The sequence below is a fragment of the Spermophilus citellus genome, assembly GCF_964194105.1.
Source record: "Spermophilus citellus genome assembly, chromosome: 14".
Taxonomy (NCBI): Eukaryota; Metazoa; Chordata; class Mammalia; order Rodentia; family Sciuridae; genus Spermophilus; species Spermophilus citellus.
The window spans coordinates 76,962,503-76,984,223 of record NC_138194.1 but is presented as its reverse complement, the minus strand read 5'-3'; the positions used below and the strand labels follow the sequence as shown (position 1 = coordinate 76,984,223).

General features: G+C 36.6%; 1 protein-coding gene across 1 annotated transcript; it reads left to right on the top strand.

Annotated features, from left to right (window-relative positions):
* Positions 1–2,500: 2,500 nt before the first annotated feature.
* On the top strand, positions 2,501–8,178 carry KCNV1 (potassium voltage-gated channel modifier subfamily V member 1; the record flags this gene model as incomplete). Its single annotated transcript, XM_081266633.1, has 3 exons — positions 2,501–2,982; positions 3,821–4,350; positions 7,667–8,178. The coding sequence occupies exons 1-3, from the start codon at positions 2,516–2,518 to the stop codon at positions 8,176–8,178; spliced, it is 1,509 nt and encodes a 502-aa protein (XP_081122759.1). The 5' UTR covers positions 2,501–2,515.
* Between the last annotated feature and the right edge of the window lie 13,543 nt (positions 8,179–21,721).

The following is a 21,721-nucleotide window of genomic DNA, read 5'->3' as shown; positions in this document are numbered from 1 at the left end:
ATAGAGCTCTTCCCTGATGTATCTTAAGCACCTAAAATCATGCCTGGTATATCAAGGAATATATCTCCTTCTTTAGAAACTTGCAAAAAAATAAAACAAAAGCAGCCATACTGCTTTATTTTTAAAAATCAACAAAAATTATAATTTCCAAGCATTTGCTTATGAAGGCAAACTCTGACCTTGAGTCCTGGGTTCGACTTTGTATTATGTGATCCTAAGTAATTCACTTAATTCCTCTGTGTCTGTTTCCCCTTTTTTAAGATGTGTAGATTTACTACCTCATAGTGTTGTTATTAAACTAAAATAAGTTAATACATGAGTGAAGAGACTTCAGAACTTTCTGGTATAAAGAAAGTACTCAAGGGCTGGGGATGTGGCTCAAGCAGTAGCATGCTCGCCTGGCATGTGTGCGGCCCGGGTTCGATCCTCAGCACCACATACAAAACAAAAAGATGTTGTGTCCCTGAAAACTAAAAAATAAATATTAAAAAAACTATCTCTCTCTCTCTCTCTCTCTCTCTCTCTCTCTCTCTCTCTCTCTCTCTCTCTCAAAAAAAAAAAAAAAAAAAAGAAAGTATCAATAAATGCAGGGTGTTTTTATTAAAATTGGAAATTTTGCTGAGACATTGAGATTCATGAAATAAATGCAGCTGGGGGTCCCACAGCCAAGTAACAAAGCCAGAGCTAAACCACTATGTTACTGTCCAATATATGGAAAAGATCTCCCTATTGTATCAAGCTACCTGCTCATCCTTTGTACCTGTATACTTTGTAAAATTATTTACTAGAAAAAAAAGATGAGTATGATTCACCCTCTTAGAAAACGCAATTGGAAAAAAAAATTAGTATTCTGAGATATTTGTTGGAAATAATGAGAAACTCTTGACCCATAATACACAAAGCAGTTCATAGAACTGCCCTAATTCCAAGTTTAGCACACTTAAATAGTCTGGAAATTTTGGCATTTATTTGAACACAGATTGAGGAGAACTGGAATCAAATGCTATAATTCTTGAGATGTCTTCAGCATAATCTAATATTCAGAATCACTGAGCGCCTCACTTCCTCCCTAGGTCTTATTTTCCTCCCTCTTCTCCATCCACCCGCTCAGCTGGAGCTAGGCACCTTGGCTGGAGTTCTCCCTGGCGGGGGCGGCTGATTCCCAGAGCCCAGAGGCCCAGAGCCGCTAAATGGCGAAGGCTCAGCGTGGCAGCAAGTTCTGGCAAAGAGCTGATCTGTGAGCAGTTTCTCTTCCAGACAGGTCAAGTCCGGCTTCACACATGGACTAGGAGAATTAAAGGAAGGTTACTTTATCAGCGGTGCCAGCTGAGCGCAGCCCAGGTGTGCCAGGAGCTGCAGGTGAGTTACTGTAGGTCCCTCCCTTCCCACTCCACCTTATCCGCCCCGTGTCCAACACATTGGCTAGGGCGCAGCTCCAAGAGGTCCGGAGGGCACATTTTTAGTCTCACCTGGGAACCTGCTCTAGGCTTCTCCATTTACCGCGGAGTCGCTAATGTTTAAACTCCTGTTCCAACCCAAGTTTCTGCTATTCCTGGTCTTTCCGCCTCTCTCCTTTCCTAAACTAAGAGCCTGTTCTCCCGGGAAGTTTAAGAGTGCACAGTGTCTCATTGTAGGATGGACACCCCAGTGGGTGGGAGCTCCCAATGATGACCTCTAGTTCTTAGTGACCCCCTGGGATTTTAATTAAAACGCATCATATTAGCCTTATATCTCAGCAGAGCGGGGTGACTAAAGGAAGAGGGAGAAGAAAATAGAGCAGGAATAACAAATCAGACTGGAATAAGAGTGAAGTGGGAAGAAAGGTTGCAGCCCAGGTCTACAGGTACCCTACCCCACGCGCTCACACCTGGAGTAGACACCCCTATAAAGATTTTACAATATTTACAATAAAAGAAAGGGGGAAAATACAAGCCCTCAAGTTAGTAAGGACTCAGATCCAATTACCTCCTCAGCTTTCTAAACTTTGTTTTGATCTCCTGCCTGGAGAAGTGAGTCTCGCCATAGCCTTTGCTTGCGCCAGGCTAAGAGTACACACCCCTCCTTCTTCCCCCTCCAAGCTCATCTCCCTCTCCCACTCCCTTTCCCAACCCCTCCTCACTCCAAGCAGCGCTACTGAAGATGGGGATCCCAATTCCAGAGTTGGGGGCGGAGGGGTGCGTACATCCGGGAAGAGCCACAGCGACTGGCTGTGTTTCCTGGGGCTGTCCTGAGCTGGGTCCACACATAACAGTTTCCCTTGGCGAAACCTCTCCTCTCCTCCCAGCCTCCCAGCTCTGCCACTTGTGCGCTGCTACCGCGCACTCGCAGCTCCCTAGCGACAAGAAGGGGAACGAGCACAGCGGGTGGAGCGAGGAGAGGTGCGCGAGTGGGAGGCACCTCCCTCGGGAGGCTGGGAAATCCCGACCGTCACCAGGGGCCGTGCCACCGCCCTCGCAGGACCGAGGCTTCCAGCGTGTTCCCAACTTTGTGGCGCCCTCAGGCAGTGGCGGCGGGAATGGAGCTGCCTCATAGCGGCCGGACGCCGCTGGGCTCACCGCTGGACAGCTGCTCCCTGGCCTCTCTCGACTCCAGCGTCTTCTGCAGCGAGGGTGAAGGGGAGCCCTTAGCTCTTGGGGACTGCTTCACGGTCAACGTAGGCGGCAGCCGCTTCGTACTCTCGCAACAGGCGCTGTCTTGCTTCCCGCATACGCGCCTTGGCAAGCTGGCGGTGGTGGTGGCCTCCTACCGCCGTTTGGGAGCCCTGGCTGCAGCGCCCAGCCCCCTAGAGCTCTGCGACGACGCCAACCCAGTAGACAACGAGTACTTCTTCGACCGCAGCTCGCAGGCGTTCCGCTATGTCCTGCACTACTATCGCACCGGCCGACTGCACGTCATGGAGCAGCTGTGCGCCCTGTCCTTCCTTCAGGAGATCCAGTACTGGGGCATCGACGAGCTCAGCATCGACTCCTGCTGCAGGGACAGGTACCCGTGAGGCGCGGTGGCTGGGGGAAGGAGGGGGCGTGAGGCAGGTGTGATGCAGAGAGGAAGGCACAGGTAAAGATGTGAGGCTTTACATAAGCTTCGCTGAAACCAGGCCTATGAATAGGTGTGGCCGCCTCTGGGCTGGAAGATGAGGTGGGGTTGTGAGGCTGGGAAGCAGGAAAGCCAGATTTTGAATTCAACTTTTTGAACTTTCTTGTCCCTATTGTTTGAGTGAGTTATGCTAATTTCATGTAAAAGATAAGGGAAGTAAGACTTGCAATAAATATTTGGTGATTGATAGAATAAGTCAGAAAAGCTGTGTTTCGAAAGAAATCTAGGGGTGAAGGTGTTGGTATGGGGCACTGTTAAATCTAGGACACTAACTTTTTGAAAAACTTGCATGGAGAACTGCTTTAAATACAGAAGGAAAGTTGGTTCCTTCACTGGATGATGTTAGAGCTTTGATGGGGACTTTGCTGTTAACTTGTCATTACTACCATTTCTTCATGAATAGCTTTCCTTTACACACAACAAAGTTCCATATGGCAAACAGCTGTTCTTGTTATCAGAACATGGGTAATAAAAATGCATTGATCCACAGTTGCTTTGTTATGTATAAAATCCTTTTGCATAAACTCCTACTAAGAAAATGTCACTTTAAAAATCATGATCCTAAGTGAGAAATTCTCAATTGCTGTGGGCAGGAGACAAACTGGGTAAAGTATGAATAGACTTTTTTTTTTTTTTTAACTGAAACTTACCTCCCTTTCAAGTTTCTCTTCTACTTCTGTATTTTTTAAAAAAGTTAAACTAATCACCAAGTTGTCTTCTCTAAAAGATACTTCAGAAGAAAGGAGCTGAGTGAAACTCTAGACTTTAAGAAGGACACAGATGATCAGGAAAGCCAACATGAAAGTGAACAGGACTTCTCACAAGGACCTTGTCCCACTGTCCGCCAGAAGCTCTGGAATATCCTGGAGAAACCTGGGTCTTCTACAGCTGCCCGAATCTTTGGGGTCATCTCTATCATCTTTGTGGCGGTGTCCATCGTCAATATGGCCCTGATGTCAGCTGAATTAAGTTGGCTGAACCTGCAGCTGCTGGAGATCTTGGAGTATGTGTGCATTAGCTGGTTCACCGGGGAGTTTGTCCTGCGCTTCTTGTGTGTGCGGGACAGGTGCCGCTTCCTGAGAAAGGTGCCAAACATCATTGACCTCCTTGCCATTTTGCCCTTCTACATCACTCTCTTGGTAGAAAGCCTGAGCGGCAGCCAGACCACACAAGAGCTGGAAAATGTGGGACGCATCGTCCAGGTTTTGAGACTGCTCAGGGCTCTACGAATGCTAAAACTGGGCAGGCACTCCACAGGTATTCAAATTTCTTTGATGCTTTTTTAATATGCCATTGTTATCAACCATTAGTGATTTGACCATAGTACACAGAAAGCCACTCTGAATTGGTATGTGAAACTGACAGTTATCATGCTTTACCCAAATGTGACCTCTTAAGAGATACTGGGAAGCAAAATCTTAAATGTTGTTATTACAGATATAGAGGAAAAGGTATCTCTGACACATTTTCTCTTCATAAGATGTTGAGGAACAATTTGACATTTGATAACTTCAATTTATTGGAACCCAAGGTCAAGATGATGTACAAAAATTAAAGACTCTGCCTCTAGGTAGTTTTAGACAAAGCATGCATAAATAACACACAAATACATGCACAGTAATTATATAATGTTATGAACATAAGCTAGTTTGTTGTCTATACCTGAGAAGTGTGTGCACACACTTTCTTCATAATATATATATATATATATATATATATATATATATATATATATATAGTGTGTGTGTATATATATATATTTCTTCTGCCATATATGTTATATATGGCAGAAGAAAAAGTCATTCCTCCAGAGCCTTCCCTGATCATGAGGAAGAGAGATAACCAGGTGCTGATGACCTTTCCTTAATTTTTAAAGTAGCAATGGAAATATATTACTTTGAAAGAAAGAGAAGACTCTACTTAAATGTCTTAGTATTTGAGAATTTTCTTGTTCTTCAGAGAGAGAAGAAACAAGAAGTCATGAGTTTTTTTTGTGTTATAGAGACTTTGAAAATCAAATGAACATTCCCTAGAAAATTTTTCACACAACACAATACATACATATGATTATACATGAAAATTATAGTTGATATCAGTGCAAATCACACAGAATATTAAAGACAGTTCTTGAATGCAGTTGTTCTCAATAGCTGGTCCTGAAGCTGTTGAACATTCTGCAGTAATATGTAAGTTATCTATGTCACACCTTAGGGAAAGCAAGAATCCCCAAACTTGTTGAAATGTAGATTTTAAACCCCAAATCCCAGAAAGATAGTTTAGTATGTGGGTTGGATCCATTCCAATAAGTTTGAAGGTGATTTGATATCAGTGGTTCCTGGACCATACTTTTGGGGATGCCATATTAATACAATATATATTAATACAAATACATACTGTTACAAATGAGTTGGCTAGAGATTCCTTTTCCAATATTATTTACATATAGATGTCCCTGACTAGCCACCTAAAGGGGACAATGATAGTAGTTTCTCCCTATAAGTATAAGGGACAAATAAACCTCTGTGTTTTTTTTCCTACTACTTTATGGTAAATTAGAACTCACTCTAATATAATTTTGGTGTGTATTTTCCTAGCTAGTCTCATAGCCAGGGATTTGATAATGGGGTTTCTAACTACTTTTATAAGTTCTACTCTTCATTTTCTGACACACATAATGGGATGCTTTCTTTGAGTATTTATAAACTCTTCACAGTATTCAGTTTTAAAAACACTGAGCAAAGACCACATTTTTTTTTCTCAAAAGAAAGGAAAAGGAAAATAATAGTAATTTTCATAGTGTCACCTCTTCAAAAGCTTTCTCAGTAATAAACAAGTATAAATCATTAATAAAGCCTTAATTTATTAAAAATATATGACAATTTCATGAATATTTGATAATTTTTCCTGAAGCATAACATTCAGCAAAATGTAGATATATATGTAGATGACATATATCCCCACATATTAATTATGAATCAAGATGTATTACAGAATAATGGTTAGAAGGCCAGACTGCCTAAATTTAAAGCCTGGTTTTGTAGCTTTGTACTAGATAAAACTACCTCTCTATGCCTGAGCCTCCTTATATGTAAAATTGTATAGCAATGACAACACCTGTCATATTTCTTTGAGGATTATCTAAGTTAAGAGATGGAACATGGTAGACATTCAGCTCCCTTTATATTTCTTAACAAAACTGTTTAGAGTACTTCATCTTTAAATAAAAACACTTTTCTCAGACAAACACAATGTTTCTTCTCATATTGTCAATTTACTTCAGAAATGTAATTCCATATAGACACATCAAGGCAAGTTTTATAACTAGGTGTTATAAATGTATTCTAAAAGATATTCTTTTGAAGTTAAATCTCAAAATTAATATTCATTGGTCTTTAAAAATAGCTGGTTAATAATGCAAGAATATCTCAAAATTTGAAGAGCAAAATTCAAAACAATGAGAGCATGAATAGTATTCTACATCTTGAATAATCTCAAGTGAGTTAATCAGAATAAAAAAAAAATGATTCTAAAAGGTAATGCTTTGGACTTCTGGGGCAATGTCATTGTGATGCCATGTCTTCAAAATGTGTTTAAACTTTTAGAAGTATCTCTGTAGCATTAGGAGGGTGATCTATGGTTAATTTAAAGCCTGGTTTATAATGGGCTTAATACATTCACATGTGGAATTGGAATCTCTCGGATCTGTCTCCCAGGGGATCAATGAATCATCAGCATCTAGCCATGGGACCCCTCCAATGCCTCCTAGTGATTAAATTTACTAGTGGCTCCATTCTTGCACCTTTTTGCAATGGAGGAACATTCTGTATTCAACTGTTTTCTTACAGAAAATCAGAAATGTTATGTGCTCAAGGAGGTAATTCCCTGTAGTTTTGATATTAAGCACTAGGATTTCAATGGGTGTCCTGGTAGTGCAAGGACCTTGACCTAATACACAACAAAGAATGTCCCCTGAATATATCTGTGAGGTTCTTGTGTCAAAACCTAATTTGCTTCTGTGCTTTATTTCATTGGTGTGGTAAAAAAGGTTTAGTTACTCTGGCTTTCAGATAATGAGGCACCTGGTTGTTTTAAACTTTATCAAGAGGGTGACAAAGCAGACATACACACAAAGTATGAAAACAACATAAAACTGGTTTTAGAGAGAAGTCTGAAATGATGCATTCACATGTGAGTTTGACCAAATGCACCTTCTATATGCAACAGTACAAAGGTCTCTCACTGTGTAAAGTACAAAATTCCTCTCATACACCTTCTCCCTGCCTGTTAGTCTCATTCCTCTCCCTGTTTTAAGTATACATAGTAGAAGTTCAATAATTACATAAGCCAATTATATTTTTCTCTATCCTTCTGAACCGGTCCTCATCAACTAAACTACATGATTCTGGAAGACAGAGGTCATGATATAATCATCTTCGTATCCCCAAACATTGCCCAGTGCTGGGGACATATTATGTGGACAGTGCATGTTTGTGGGTGGAGATCAAGGAGTGAGGGGGAAGGGAGAAGAGAGGAAGGGTGCTAATGATGATTGACAGCAGTTGTTCTGTTGCAGGATTGCGCTCACTTGGGATGACAATCACCCAATGCTATGAAGAGGTCGGCCTACTGCTCTTATTTTTATCTGTGGGAATTTCTATATTTTCAACCATAGAATATTTTGCGGAGCAAAGCATTCCTGACACAACCTTCACAAGCGTTCCTTGTGCATGGTGGTGGGCTACAACATCCATGACTACCGTGGGCTATGGGGACATTAGACCAGACACTACCACGGGCAAAATTGTGGCCTTCATGTGTATATTATCAGGAATCCTTGTCTTGGCCTTGCCTATTGCTATTATTAATGATCGCTTCTCTGCTTGCTACTTCACCTTGAAACTCAAGGAAGCAGCTGTTAGACAGCGTGAAGCTCTGAAGAAGCTTACCAAGAATATAGCCACTGACTCATATATCAGCGTTAACTTGAGAGATGTCTATGCCCGGAGTATAATGGAGATGCTTCGATTAAAAGGCAGAGAAAGAGCAAGTACGAGGAGCAGCGGGGGAGATGATTTCTGGTTTTAAATTGACTTCTAATTTATCTATAAAAGTTGTGTACGATTAATCAGATTGATAAATCCTTGACATGGATCTCTGTATTACTGATGAAGAATCTCTTCAACACTATACATCTTAAATTTTGCTGATATCTTACCTGGTCTCCTAGAATATTTCACATAACCCATAGCAATTACACATTTTTTGACACAGTTGAATCTCAAAAAGAGCTGATTAACAACAAAGTAAAATTGAGACAATATACACATGTCTGAATTGTCAAAATATGAAATAATATCATTGTGATACATATAATAAAGTTAAGTTTTACACATCACCAATTTTAGAAGTTTTTGCTCCTCTATTTTTTTTAAATGGCAGTTAAACTACATAGACCAGAGAAAAGATAACTCAACATTTAAGAACACACTGAACATCTTTGCTATTTAAAGACATTTTCCAAGCAAATTACTCCTTTCTCCATCAGTTAAAACAGTTGTGTAACAATTAGCTTTGCAAGAGAAAAATCTGACTTAGTGGTCATAGATGGTGTCCCTATCTACCATGTGGTACAAACCGCTAGTCACAAATGGATCAAGCTCTGCCTCCGATTATTAATCTTGCAGGTGGGAGAACTAGACTGCTAAGTACTGTAGAAGATGAGTCTGCACAGACTTCGAGAACTGCACATTTTCACTCTCCCAGCTGAGTGTAATATGCTAAGCATAAAGTAGCGTATTTCTTAGTTCTTTATGAAAATCAGATGGTTTTTAAAATGTCTCATTATGGATATATTATGTCTTCAACATCATGAATATGTAAAAGTGAAGTAGTGACATCCTAAATTTATATGCTGAAATTATTAAATGGTCTTATTTCATAAAATGAGAATATGTTGAATGACATCATTGGATGAACTTGAAGATCTTTTATTTGTTAACAAAAAAAATATTATGGACAGCTTTCTGTATGTGGGGTAAATAGCAAATGTTCAAACTTTGCAGGCATTTTAACAGCATTTTGACATTCATGATAATAATAAAATTCCTAGACATTTCTGTTACATAATTAAAGCCAAAAACTTTTAAGAACCAGCTCATGATTCCAAATATTCTAGTAAATGAGATTTTTAAAAATAATAATAATAACAAGGAATGAATAATTTTAATGCCTGCTTTCTCAGTGTATGTAATAAAGACCCTACAGGGAAAAAAATTGGTTCCTGGGTAGGAGAAGTCTTCTACTTTTTATGCAGGAAGCTCAAATATACACATAGTACATAAACATACATACAGAATATCTGCAATACTAAAATTTCATAGGGAGGAAAATTAGAAAAATGCCCAGAAACTTCATTGCTGGTAGTGAATGGTGAGAAATAAATATAGAAAAACATTGCTTTAGTACATGCCCTAATATGCTTCGTTAACTGGATGTTAAGACAGCCTACTATCCTATGAACTACCAAGAAAGAAAGAAAGGTGCCAAATTACAAGATGCCATTGATGATAAAAGAAATCCATATTTTTGGATCTGTAAAAATTTATAATATATATCCTAAAAGCAATGAAATATCACATGCACTACCTCCTGATTTCAGGTATGCATGCTTAAGCTCTGAAAAAAAATGTCATTGATGGCATGAGTTTTTATTATATACTGAAGTGGTTTAATTCATTTGACTATTTTGCACTTCTAAATATTATAATATCTTTAGGAGATATGAGTATGAATAAATATTTTTCCTCTTACCCACAGACATGGGTGCTAGAGCATGGCATAGGGCCACTAGTCCTCCTGTACATCCCATCCATAGTCTAAAAGGTCAATAGAGGTCAGATGGAGAAGACAAACTTACTCTGGCTTCTCTAGAACCTTCCCAATAAGATTATTCAGGACTATGTCTGTATTCATCATGTATTAAGTCACTTTATCTTCAAAATGTCCCAGTTATGTAATTGCTATTCTTATACTCTTCTAAATATATATTTTATATATTTATTAATTCAACAAATATTTATTAAGGATCCTCTGAGTGTTGGGCACTAGAGTCTTTGTTAAACACAGTCCTGTTCTCTTGTATATAATATTTTATTCGAGGATATAAGAGGAAGAGAGATGACAAAATTGAAATAATAAAAAATTTAAATTTGCTGAGCATAAATCTACCTGACTCAGAAAATGATACTCTTAGAGTCTTATTATAGATTTTATTCTACCTACACAACTCATGCATAGGGATTCATTTTATAGGCAGGAAAGCCAACTTTTTGTGAATGGAGAGCCTTATGAAAAATATCAGCTTATTCTCAGAGGGAAAAAGGTGCTTTTTAAAAAAAAAAAGTTGTGGTGACAGCTTAGTTATTACTGGACAAGAAAAATTTTGTCTTTGAAATACATAACAGTTGGAAAATTTTAAATTATATTTACATATATATTTTCCCCATCACAGAGTATCCTAAATATGTTCTATAAAATGTGGTTTGTTAGCTGTAAAAATTTTGTCAAGACATAGACACTTCAAAACAGTTTTAAAATATCATTGCTAAGTCAATTTTTCTGTTATACAAAACATCAGTGTATTTATTCAATAAATGTACATATAAGCAAGCGAAATTTAATTGAAGTAACAAGTCAATGAAGAAACTGTGAATTTTATTTGTTTGTTTGTTTATGACAGGGATTGTACCCAGGGCCTTGCATATGCTAGTCAAACACTGCACCACTGAACTACAATCCCAGCCCTCTCATTATTTTTAAAACATTGGGGATTCTTCAAAAACTTAAGAATTATTCCTATAAAACAATATCTAACTTGTTTACAAATATACAATAAGGAAATGTTGTCTTTCTCTAAACTATTCAGAAAAGACTAACTAAAAAACATCTGAATGCACAGAGCCAATACTTGAGTACCTAAAATATCTATTTTACTGAGGAATCTCTGACAGGAGTGACAGCATATTCATGTTTTATGGTGTTTTTTCTTCTCTGTGTAAATACATACATACATATAAAGGAATTGTTTCAGTTATAATTTTCATGAAAAGTAGTATTAAGTATAATGGATAACACACAAAGAAGTTCACTGAAGTAGAAATCTCAGTTATGTGTTTCCATGTGGAATTCTTACTCTCAGTAAAATTTTTTGACCAGCTCCTGCACAAAATATCTATGCCAACCCAAGTAATCTAAGTAAAAAGTTACCATTAGGTAAGCTTATACTTTTAACAAATATTTTCTCTGATACATTTTAACATGAAAAGCTTGAATTTTTTGAAAAGTAGCCATCGGTATCCCCAGGGTCTTATCCATTCTTTAAATGAGACCCAAGAATCATATGTGGTTGGTTGACAAATGTGTTCCAGTGTTTCCATTGGTGATTTTCTCCCTCAAAGCACCACCCTCTCCCAAACCTCTCTCCAAGACATAACTGCTAAATGGAAAAAAAATGTCATATAAGGAGAGTTTTACTTGTAAGCCACATAGGCCGTTGCTTACATGGTAAATCTTTAGGAATAATGTGATAACCTGGGTATTCATGTCCTCACTTGCCTTATATTATGATCACTCTCCTGCTTAACTCCTCACCTCCACTGACCGTCTCTTCTTTTCTAGTATCCAAATGGCAATACATCAACCCGAATTAAATCCAAAGTCTATTTGTGCTTGTTTAAAAAAAAAAATCATGCTGACTGATCCCACTTTGCATTTATGTCTACAACCCCTTTTTCAGTTCTTGGTGCTGGTAGGCAATCATACTGCAATCCTTGAGTCCATTCACTCTTAAAATAAATGGAAACTTCTAACAGCTTCCTTTGATTCCTCTTTCACTCAAAAAAAAAAAAAACTGAGTCATAGAGGAGATTTTCTACAAGAACCAGCACCCACATTTATCCACCCACCTCCATCTGTCTCCACAGAGCCTTTTCTCCCATTGCAAGGGCTAAACTATCCTTCCCACTTTTTCTCGCACTCTGAGACATGACTTCAAAAAGTTCCCCTTCTCCCTACCACACCATTAATTTTTGCCTTCCCTAGTGGACATTCTTATCAGCATACAAACATTATTTAATTTTTCCCATCTTAAAAAAAAATGGGGAAAAAAGGCAAATAAACTCCTTGAGTCTACTTCATTCTCTAGAAAACACCCAATTCTCTACTATTGTTCATGGAAAAATGTCTTGACACTATCTTCTATACTCAGTCTTTCAATTTTTACATTTATTCTTTCTTTTTCCTGAAAGTCCTCTCATCAATCTTCCACCCCTCATCTCCTAAAAACCTGTTGTTCTTGTGTTCAGCAGCGACCCCATCACTGCTAAATCCAGTTATGAATGCTGACAACTCATATTGTCTTTTCTAGCAGCATCATTTATTTTTCTTTTTGCAGTACTGCATTGAACCTGAGGGTGTTTTACCACTGAGCTACATCTCCAGCCTTTTATTTTACTTTATTTCGTTTTATTTTGAGACAGGGTCTAGCTAATTTTCTGAGGCTGGCCTTGAATTTGCCCTCTCCTACTTCAGCCTACTGAGTTGCTGGGATTTACAGGCATTTGACCAGGTTAACTACAGACCCTTCTCTGAAACGCTTCCTTTACTTGGAGCCCTTTATACCCTTCTAATTTCACCTCTACTTCATTACTTAGTAATCTTCTGTGGTTGAGAGAGTCAGTCAGGGCCTAATCCTCATCTTATTCTGTTCTCTATTGATACTGCTCCTTTTATAAAAAAGACTCTGGTTTCATGGGTTAAATATAACCAGCACTTGGTCAGCTCCCACATTTCCATGTCCAAACTAGACCTTTCCTCTCACCTTCCTGTATTTATTCAACAGATTTCCAATAAATATCTTAAAATTATCACCACCAATGTCAAGTTATTGACACTTCTTATTATGATTTATATATGAATTATCCTCCTAAAGAATCTGTGTTTATGAAGGAGGTAAAATGATTAGATTAGAAGAGCTGTAATCTAAACAATCCATCCTATTTTAAATTGATTAACTAAATGGTAAATGTAGGCCAGTACGGTATAGCTAGAGGGTGTGGGTTACTGGCAGCATAATCTGAAAGGTTTCATCTTTCATCAGACTCTTTGCCTCTCTCTCTGCTTCCTGGATACCATGAACAGAGCAGCACTCCTCCATCACACCCTCACCTCATCATAGGCCCAGAGCAATGGAGTTGACCCACCATGGACTGAACCACTGAAACTATGAACCAAAATAAACTCTTCCTCTTCTTACCAGATAATTTGGTTACAGTGACAAACGGCTGACTAACACAGAATTTGAAACCAAGAAGGGGGGTCACTTCTGTGACTAATCTGATCATCTGGTTCAGAAACCTTTGGATCTGACTTATGGAAGGAGTTTGGAAACATTGGAGATACAGGATGGAGAATCCTTAGAATGTTGTAAGCAAAGCTTAATGGGCCTTTCTGGTGTGAGCTGAGGAATGGGGACAGTAGAAACACTGCTTATGAGTTTTAAGAGGGGTATGAGGACTCTATTTGGAATTGGACTAGAGGCCATTCATAATAAGTTTTATCGAAGAATGTGTCTGTCTACATTTTGCCCATATTTTGAAACTTTGTGCGAAGCTGAATTTAAGGGTTATGGATTAATTACTCTGGTGAAAGAAATTTTAAGGAGGAAATTTCAAGCATAGCATTCAGATAGTGGTATGAATTTTGCTGGCAGCTTTCAGCTAAGCTTACTGTAAAAATTAGGAGCAGATAGTAGAGTCAAAGGGTTTTAAAACCTTGAAGTTTCACCAAATTGCAAGAAATCTTATTTCATCTTCTTTAAAGGATCTATAGTCTAAGAAATTTTGGTAAATAAAAGAAAATAATGATGATATACATATTTTCTACATTATTCAATTGCTCAATACCCAACTTATATACAAAGAAATAATAATTGAATCAAAGAAGATCTGACAAGTTAGGCAAAGGCAAATATACAAAAAAGGGAAAAAAGGAAATGAAAAATATGGTAACAAGAATGATTTTGAAATTATGGGAGGAAACATATTCCTTGATATATAGCAATGATCATCTCAAAACCTTACACAGGGTAAGTAGATAGAATTTCAAAAATCTACCTACAAAAATCAAATCTTCCTTAAAAAGTAACAAGTTTCTCTAAACTAGGGCAATATTTCGAAAACCCTGTCTTTATACATGTCTTTGCTGTACAGCAAATGTTTTATCTTAAGTGGTCTATAATTATTATTGCCAACTAATTCTAAATGGTACATGTGAAAATAAAAGACATTTACTGTTGCCATGGAAACTATACTTTGTAGGAAATTTATTTCAACAGGCCTTGCGTCTAAAGTTAAAAAGAAAAAAAACAAAAGATCTTCACAGACAATAATACCACCTTGACCACCAGCCATCAGGAAAGAAAACAATGAGAATGTAAAAATAAAACTTTTCTACCCTTAGGTGAACTTATAACTTCTTTCTTCACAGTGAGATTTTTTTTTAGTTAGCAATTAAGTTGTTATTCTTGCTTTTTTTTTCCTTTAGATTCCTATCAAGAAAAATTCTCCCTGGAAAAATTCTGTGTACAACAAATGCAATTTCTTTTTAAAATTGTTCTTAATTTTTTTAAATTGACATAAATTAATTATACATATTTATTGGGTACATTGTGACATTTTAATACATATATACCATATGTAATGATCCAATCAGGCTGAAAATTCTTTTTTAAATTTAAAGATACAAAATCTAACTTTGTAATAATAATTTTAAGAAACATACTATCAGAAGACATTTGACAAACTTTTGACTTACATTCTTCTACTCTCCCTTTTTAATGACACATTTTGTATTATTTTTCACATACACTGATACAATATACTAAAGAAATATCTCAAAGAAAATTAAATAAATAAAACACAGAAAGACAATACCACATACTCTCTCTCATATGTGCATGCTGTTAAAAAGTTGACTATATTGTACAGTAGTGATTACTAGATCTGAAAATAGCCGGGGAGGTTGGATGACAGGTATCAAAGCCTGGTTAGATAAAAGCAATAAGTTCTAGGATTCTACAGCACAACAGAGTGACCACAGTTCAGGAAAAACTATTGTATATTTTATGAGTAACTAGAAGAGAAGAGCTCAAAGGTTCTTAACACAAAGCAATGGTAGGGAGATAGAAATGTTAGTTAACCTGATTTGATCAGTACACATTATATACATGGTTTGGAATATCATATTTGAAACCTATAAACATACACAATGTTGTGTTAATCAAAATGCTTTTAAAATATTTAAGGAGATATAATTTTAAATTCCACGATTTGATTATTACACACTGCATACATGTACTGAAATATCACCTTTTAACCCAAAACCTTGTACATGTAAAATAATAATAATTAATAAAAATGAAATACATAAAGCAAGAAGAAATAACTCACAGAAACAAACATCATTCCCAATTTCTTAATGCATGGACAAATAGCTCTTTTCTCTCCAGTTGGCACCCATCATATTACAATGTAAATAAATCTTCAGTGAACTTTCAAAACATACCTATTAATCCAATTAGCTAAATCACCTTTTCATATATTGCTAACATCTATTTTCTTGAACTGTTTTTTTCAGAGTAAGACTTTTTCATTTAATTTCATATGACACTGCTTATATGCAGACAGCAGATCTAATTAACCATTACTTATAGGAACAGAATAGTATATAATATAAAAAAGAAAGAACTGTGATATAATTTATCTAATCCATATCAGAATTGGAAAGAACTGAGTAATAACCTTTTTATATCTTCTTTTAATTTAGCTCATTTGTTTTTTGTTTGTTTGTTTGTTTGTTTGGTACCAGGGATTGAACCCAGGGATGCTTAACCACTAAGCCACATATTCGGCCTTTTTAAAAAAAAATTTGTGAGATCAGGGTCTCACTAAGTTGTTCAGAGCTTCACTAAGTTGCTGAGGCTGGCTTTAACTTGCAATCTTCCTGTATTAGCTTCTCCAGCCACTGGGATTACAGGTACACATCACCACACCTGGTCCTTCTTTTAATTTTTGAAGAAAAATATTGTGGATCAAAGATAGTGTTACAAAACAAGACAACCACATATTACAGTTATATAGAATTTATTTTTATAAAACAAATACTGGAGTTATTTTTGATACCTATATAACAAAGGTATTTTCAGTGTTATCATTTTAATACCAAAACAAGGTCTCTACTAGAAGTAATTACACAACTCTTACTTCAAGATTCAGAAATAATATGAATTAGCATATAGGAAGCATTATTTTTTCAAACTGCAGATCAAAAATGTATTGAGTTATAACTACTACCTTGTTAAAAAATAGAATCGATGGAATAAAATGAACTGGATAGAATAGAAGAGAAGGGAGGGGAAGGAAAGGGAAGAGGAGAGCAGAGGAGGGGAGTAGAAGAGAGGAGAGAGAGGAGTTCATGGTAATAATAGGACTTTAATTGAAATGTAACAACTTGTCAAAAAAAGGGCTTTGCTTTCATTATTGTTTTTTAAATATTAAATGTAAGGAGCTTGAAAGTCACCACTTCATCCTAAGAAGATCTAAAAAGCTGAACAGACTGAAAAAATCAAGTCTTTTTTTTTTTTTTTTTTTTTTGGATTTGTAAGAGGAGGACACAGGGCAAGCTGCTGTTCCCCAGACTACAAAGACAGATAAAGGCACACAAGGAGTCACTGCTCACAGGCACAGATTCATGAGTGGGGACCACTACAGCAACCAGTCCCAAAGGAGGAAAGCCTGAACTGTCAGTGATGAATTTTTGGAGACAAGTCTAAGACTTCAAAGCTTCAGAGGGACCCCTACAATATTTCCAGATTTACCTCCAGAAGTTCAACCAAGTTCCCACAGTAAATTTCAGAAAAATTCCCTTATGCTCCCAGCAAGGGAAAAGAAAACTATACACCAGAGGACTTTGTTCTTCACAAAGAAGCAGCTAGTTTTCTACAGCCTAACCTGCTGGGGTACTCTCAGAGCTTAACTGACAAGGGAAGGGAAATATCCAAGTCCAGTCAGCTCTAGCCCTCCATGGGAGAGAGAAGGAAAATACTTCACTCTAGCCCACTCTAGAAAACCTGTCCACCCTAAGAGGGCTGGGGTGAACTGAGAAGGACTTGAGAAAACCATTCCAAAGCGCAGGCTGGCTAAGAGACTCAGACCTAATCATAGTAACTGGGAATGCGTCCCTCCCTGCACATCACAATGCCGAATTACCGAAGGCCTATTTGCATCAGCAGTTCCTTTTACACAGCACATCAGGTCTGCCTCCCATAGTAATTACTTCTGAGGCTGCTAAATAAAATTAAAAGACACATAAATTAAAAACCACTGAGGACGTTCTTTCTTTAGAGCTATGACAGGAGTTGGGGAATATCTGAGTCTATGCTAAGCTGAACATGAATGAGAGGTACTCAAGACTGAGAAACAAAGAAAACACAGGAGCTACTGACATCCATAAGAGAAATTGTGCTACAGCAAGTGTCTAAGTGCCTGTGTCCATCAGATTTCTCTGAATTTACCAATGAACTGTTTTTTTACATTCAGTGGTAGGACAGATAATTATTTCATTAGTCAGTCTTCTCCAGAGAAATATAACCAACAGAATGTGTGTGTGTGTGTGTGTGTGTGTGTGTGTGTAATTGGCTCATACTATTGGGGACTGGTTAGTCCAAAATCTATAAAATAGGCCAGCAAGCTGGAAACTCAGGTGAGAGTTGCAGTTCAAGTCTGAAGGGAGTTTGCAGGCAGAATTTCATTTTCTTTGGGAACATCAGTCTTTTTCTTAAGGTTTCAACTGAATGGATGAGGACCATCCTCATTATGCAGGATAATCTGCTTTTCTAGAAGTTTGCTGATTTAAATGTTAATCACATCAAAAATAACTTCATAAAAACTTCTAGAATATTATTTGACTAAATATGTAGGTACTATAATCTAGCCAAGTTGATATATAGAATTTATTACCACACTTTTATCCATGGGAGAATGATCAATATCATTTGAGTTAGGGAATTTCAAATTAAAATAACAATGAAATATCACTACATATTTAAAATATGACAACATCAAATGCCAGCAAGTTTATAGAGCAAATCGGAGATCTCATTCTTGCTGGTGGGAAATCAAAATAAAACAGCCACATCAGAAGACAATTTGAGAACTTCTTAGCTAAAAGGCTAATTATCATATGGTCCAATGATCCAATTTTTAGATATTTAGCCAAATGAGTTAAAGACGTTTTCCACATAAAAACCTGCATGCAAATATTTGTAGCACCTTTATTGATAATCACTGAAAAGCAGAAACATCTACAATGTCCTTCAACAAGTGAATATGTAAGCAAACTGTGATAGATTCATAAATGGAATATTACTCAGTTATAAAGAGAAGAGGGCTATCAAGTCATAAGAAAATGTGAAAGAATCTGAAATTCATATTACTGTAAGTAAAAGAATCAAGTCTAATTATATGATATCCTAGAGAATGCAAAACTATGAAGAAAATAAAAAGATCAAAATAAAAAGTTGCCTAAGACTTTGTGGCAGTGGAGGGATAAATAGGTGGAGCACGGGGATTTATAAGGACAGTAAAACCATTCTATATGATATTGTAATGGTTACTGTATGAAAATACACTTATTAATATTCATAAAGTTTTATAGCAAACTATAATATAGGTGAATTTAAAAGATTAAAAATTTAGGAAGTCAGAGGATATCAAGAAGGAATTCAGACTGTGACAAGAGATTCTAATTTGTTACAAATATATGAGACAATCTCACTGAGGAAGATGGGAGGAAAGTAACTTAAAGTCATTTTAGAAATGAGTGGATCTGAAATGAGCAGATCTGTAATGGGCTAAAGCCAAAAGGACTTGAGGATTTAAGGACTGTATCCTAGTGGGTAAAGCTGTTTAACACACAGGAATCTACAATCTTAATATTGCTCTCCATCTACACTCTAATTGAACAACTGAATAAAAATGAGGCCACTGGTTGGAGCTAAGTTCCTCGCTGGTAGAGAAGGCAAGGAAAGGTGTCTAGAATGATCCAGGCTGGAACTGGAATTGAATAGAATTGGACTATATTTGAATATGGTGAAAGATGGTTTCATGCGGTAATATTTATAGATATGGATAAATAAGTTAACATATTTGCATATATGTCATTGCTTTTTCAGCTAAGAATACCTGAAAGAAAACAATACCCAAGTCACTGAGCCTACCTAGTGCACAGATCTTATCTTCTGATGCTATTCTCCAAAAAATCCAACCAAGATCATTGGAGAAATGACTAATTCTAGGACTGGAACAATCTGAACAATTAAACAAATCAAAGATGATTGTATTTTCATCCAAAGGATAAAATAAATATTCATAGGTCCATATTGATATACATAAATTATTGAATAATTAAAAAGTGAAGTAGAACAGACAACTCTCCCATTCAGAAAATAAATAAACAAACAAACAAACAAACAAACCAAATGATATATCTAGCTACTGAGTCCTGGAGATGGGGATGCATAGCTCCTCATTCCTTAAGTATTGCCTATACATACAGACTTTCCCAGAATAACTGTAGTAGACATTGGAAAACAAAAGGTTCACAGTGGAGAAAGGTAGCAAATGCTGACACTGATCAAAACAGGTGGTCGAGGTCAACATCAATCACCATAAAACATGCTGACTGCATCCACCCCTTTATATGACTTTTCAAAAATGGAAATTCACCTCTATGTTCTTCCTCTCCTAAATCCACAATCCCAGTCTAACCATGAGAAAAATATTAGGCAAATTCCAAGACAGGGAAATCATATAGTAACCTGACTAGTACCTCTCACCACTTTCAAGGACATCAAAAACAAAAAAGTATGAGAAACTCACATACAAACAGAGCCTAAAGAGACAAGAAGATTAAATGTGCTGTGGTATCCTGGATAGGATCTAGGATAGAAAGGAAAATTAGGTAAAGCCTAACTATGAACTTTGATTACAATTACTATATAAACTAATTTTATATTAAGTGTAACAATGTACCACACTAAGGCAAGGTACTATTAATAGGAGAAAAATGTGAAACAGTATATGGAAGTCCTCTGTACCATCTTTTCAACTTTCCTCTAAATCAAAAATTTCTCCAAAAATGTGATATCTATTTAAAAATTGAGATGATTTGAAACATGGACTAGTTTCTTTCTGTCTTTAACAATAAGTGTTATATCAAAATATAACATGTGTTATTTCTGTTCCAAAGAGAGAAAAATTAAGTCACAAAAAAGGAGACTTTAATGATTCACCAAGTCACAGATCACATCTCTAAATAATTCACTTGACACTTAAGGTGATCACGATGTGACAATAATGTTTTAAAGTGCGGAGATGAAAGAGTTATAATTTCAGTGAAATATGGGGGTGGTCTAAATTTCCTTTAGAATTACATTTTAGATATTAAAAACAAAATTCTGATTTAAATTTTAATCAAATTCTATATCCACAATTGATGTAATTATTTGATAGCAGATTCATTATTATCTCTCAGGGTTACTTATTTGTGTCTTTGTTTTAGCATAACCATAAAGAGCACTAGCTATTTATTTGCTTGAATTAAGAGGGATTTACCTCTTACAAAGATAGTCACAGAATAGTTACATGTATAAACACAGCTCAGTTTCATTTGGCCTTTATATTTAAAAGGAGTCTCTTGTTATGCTGCCTGTTCAATACCACTGCACTTTTCAGTCAAGACCAATAAAGCTCTTCATCTCTTTTTCTTCACTAGAACGTTGGAGTTTTCCAACTCTTTTTGGTTGTATATAATGGATAGGCTTCTATGCCATCCCTTTAGGAAGCACTTACTTATCTGAAAGAGAATTTTCATTCAGAATCTATCACTTTTAAGTTGCTCCTTTCTGTTCCATTCTGAAAAAAAAAAAAAAAGGTAGGTTTCATTTCTTAGGCAAAATGGTACCCCAGAAATGCAATACAAATACTACATCATTATTTTTTTCTACTTTTTATTTTATAAATAATTTGTAGACTTTTTTTAAAGAGAGAGTGAGAGAGGAGAGAGAGAGAGAGAGAATTTTTAATATTTATTTTTTAGTTTTTGGCGGACACAACATCTGTGTTTGTATGTGGTGCTGAGGATTGAACCCGGGCTGCACGCATGCCAGGCGAGCACGCTACCACTTGAGCCACATCCCCAGCCCAGTTTGTAGACTTTTTGACTAATGATAATCTATGGGAATGGAGATAGCAAAGAGGGATTTGGGAAGAAAAGAAGCACACAAACAGCTGGAGGAGATTTTCACTCATTTTCACTCATTTCCTCTCAGTCTCTCTTCTTTTTTCACCGTTTTTTCCTCTTTCACTGTTTTTCTCCTGGCTTTAGCTTCTCCCTTTACTAATGCCACCATTCATGACCTGTGTTTATACATGTAACTGTTCTGTGAATATCTTTGTGAGAGGTAAATCCCTCTTAATTCAAGCAAATAAATAGCTAGTGCTCATATCATAAG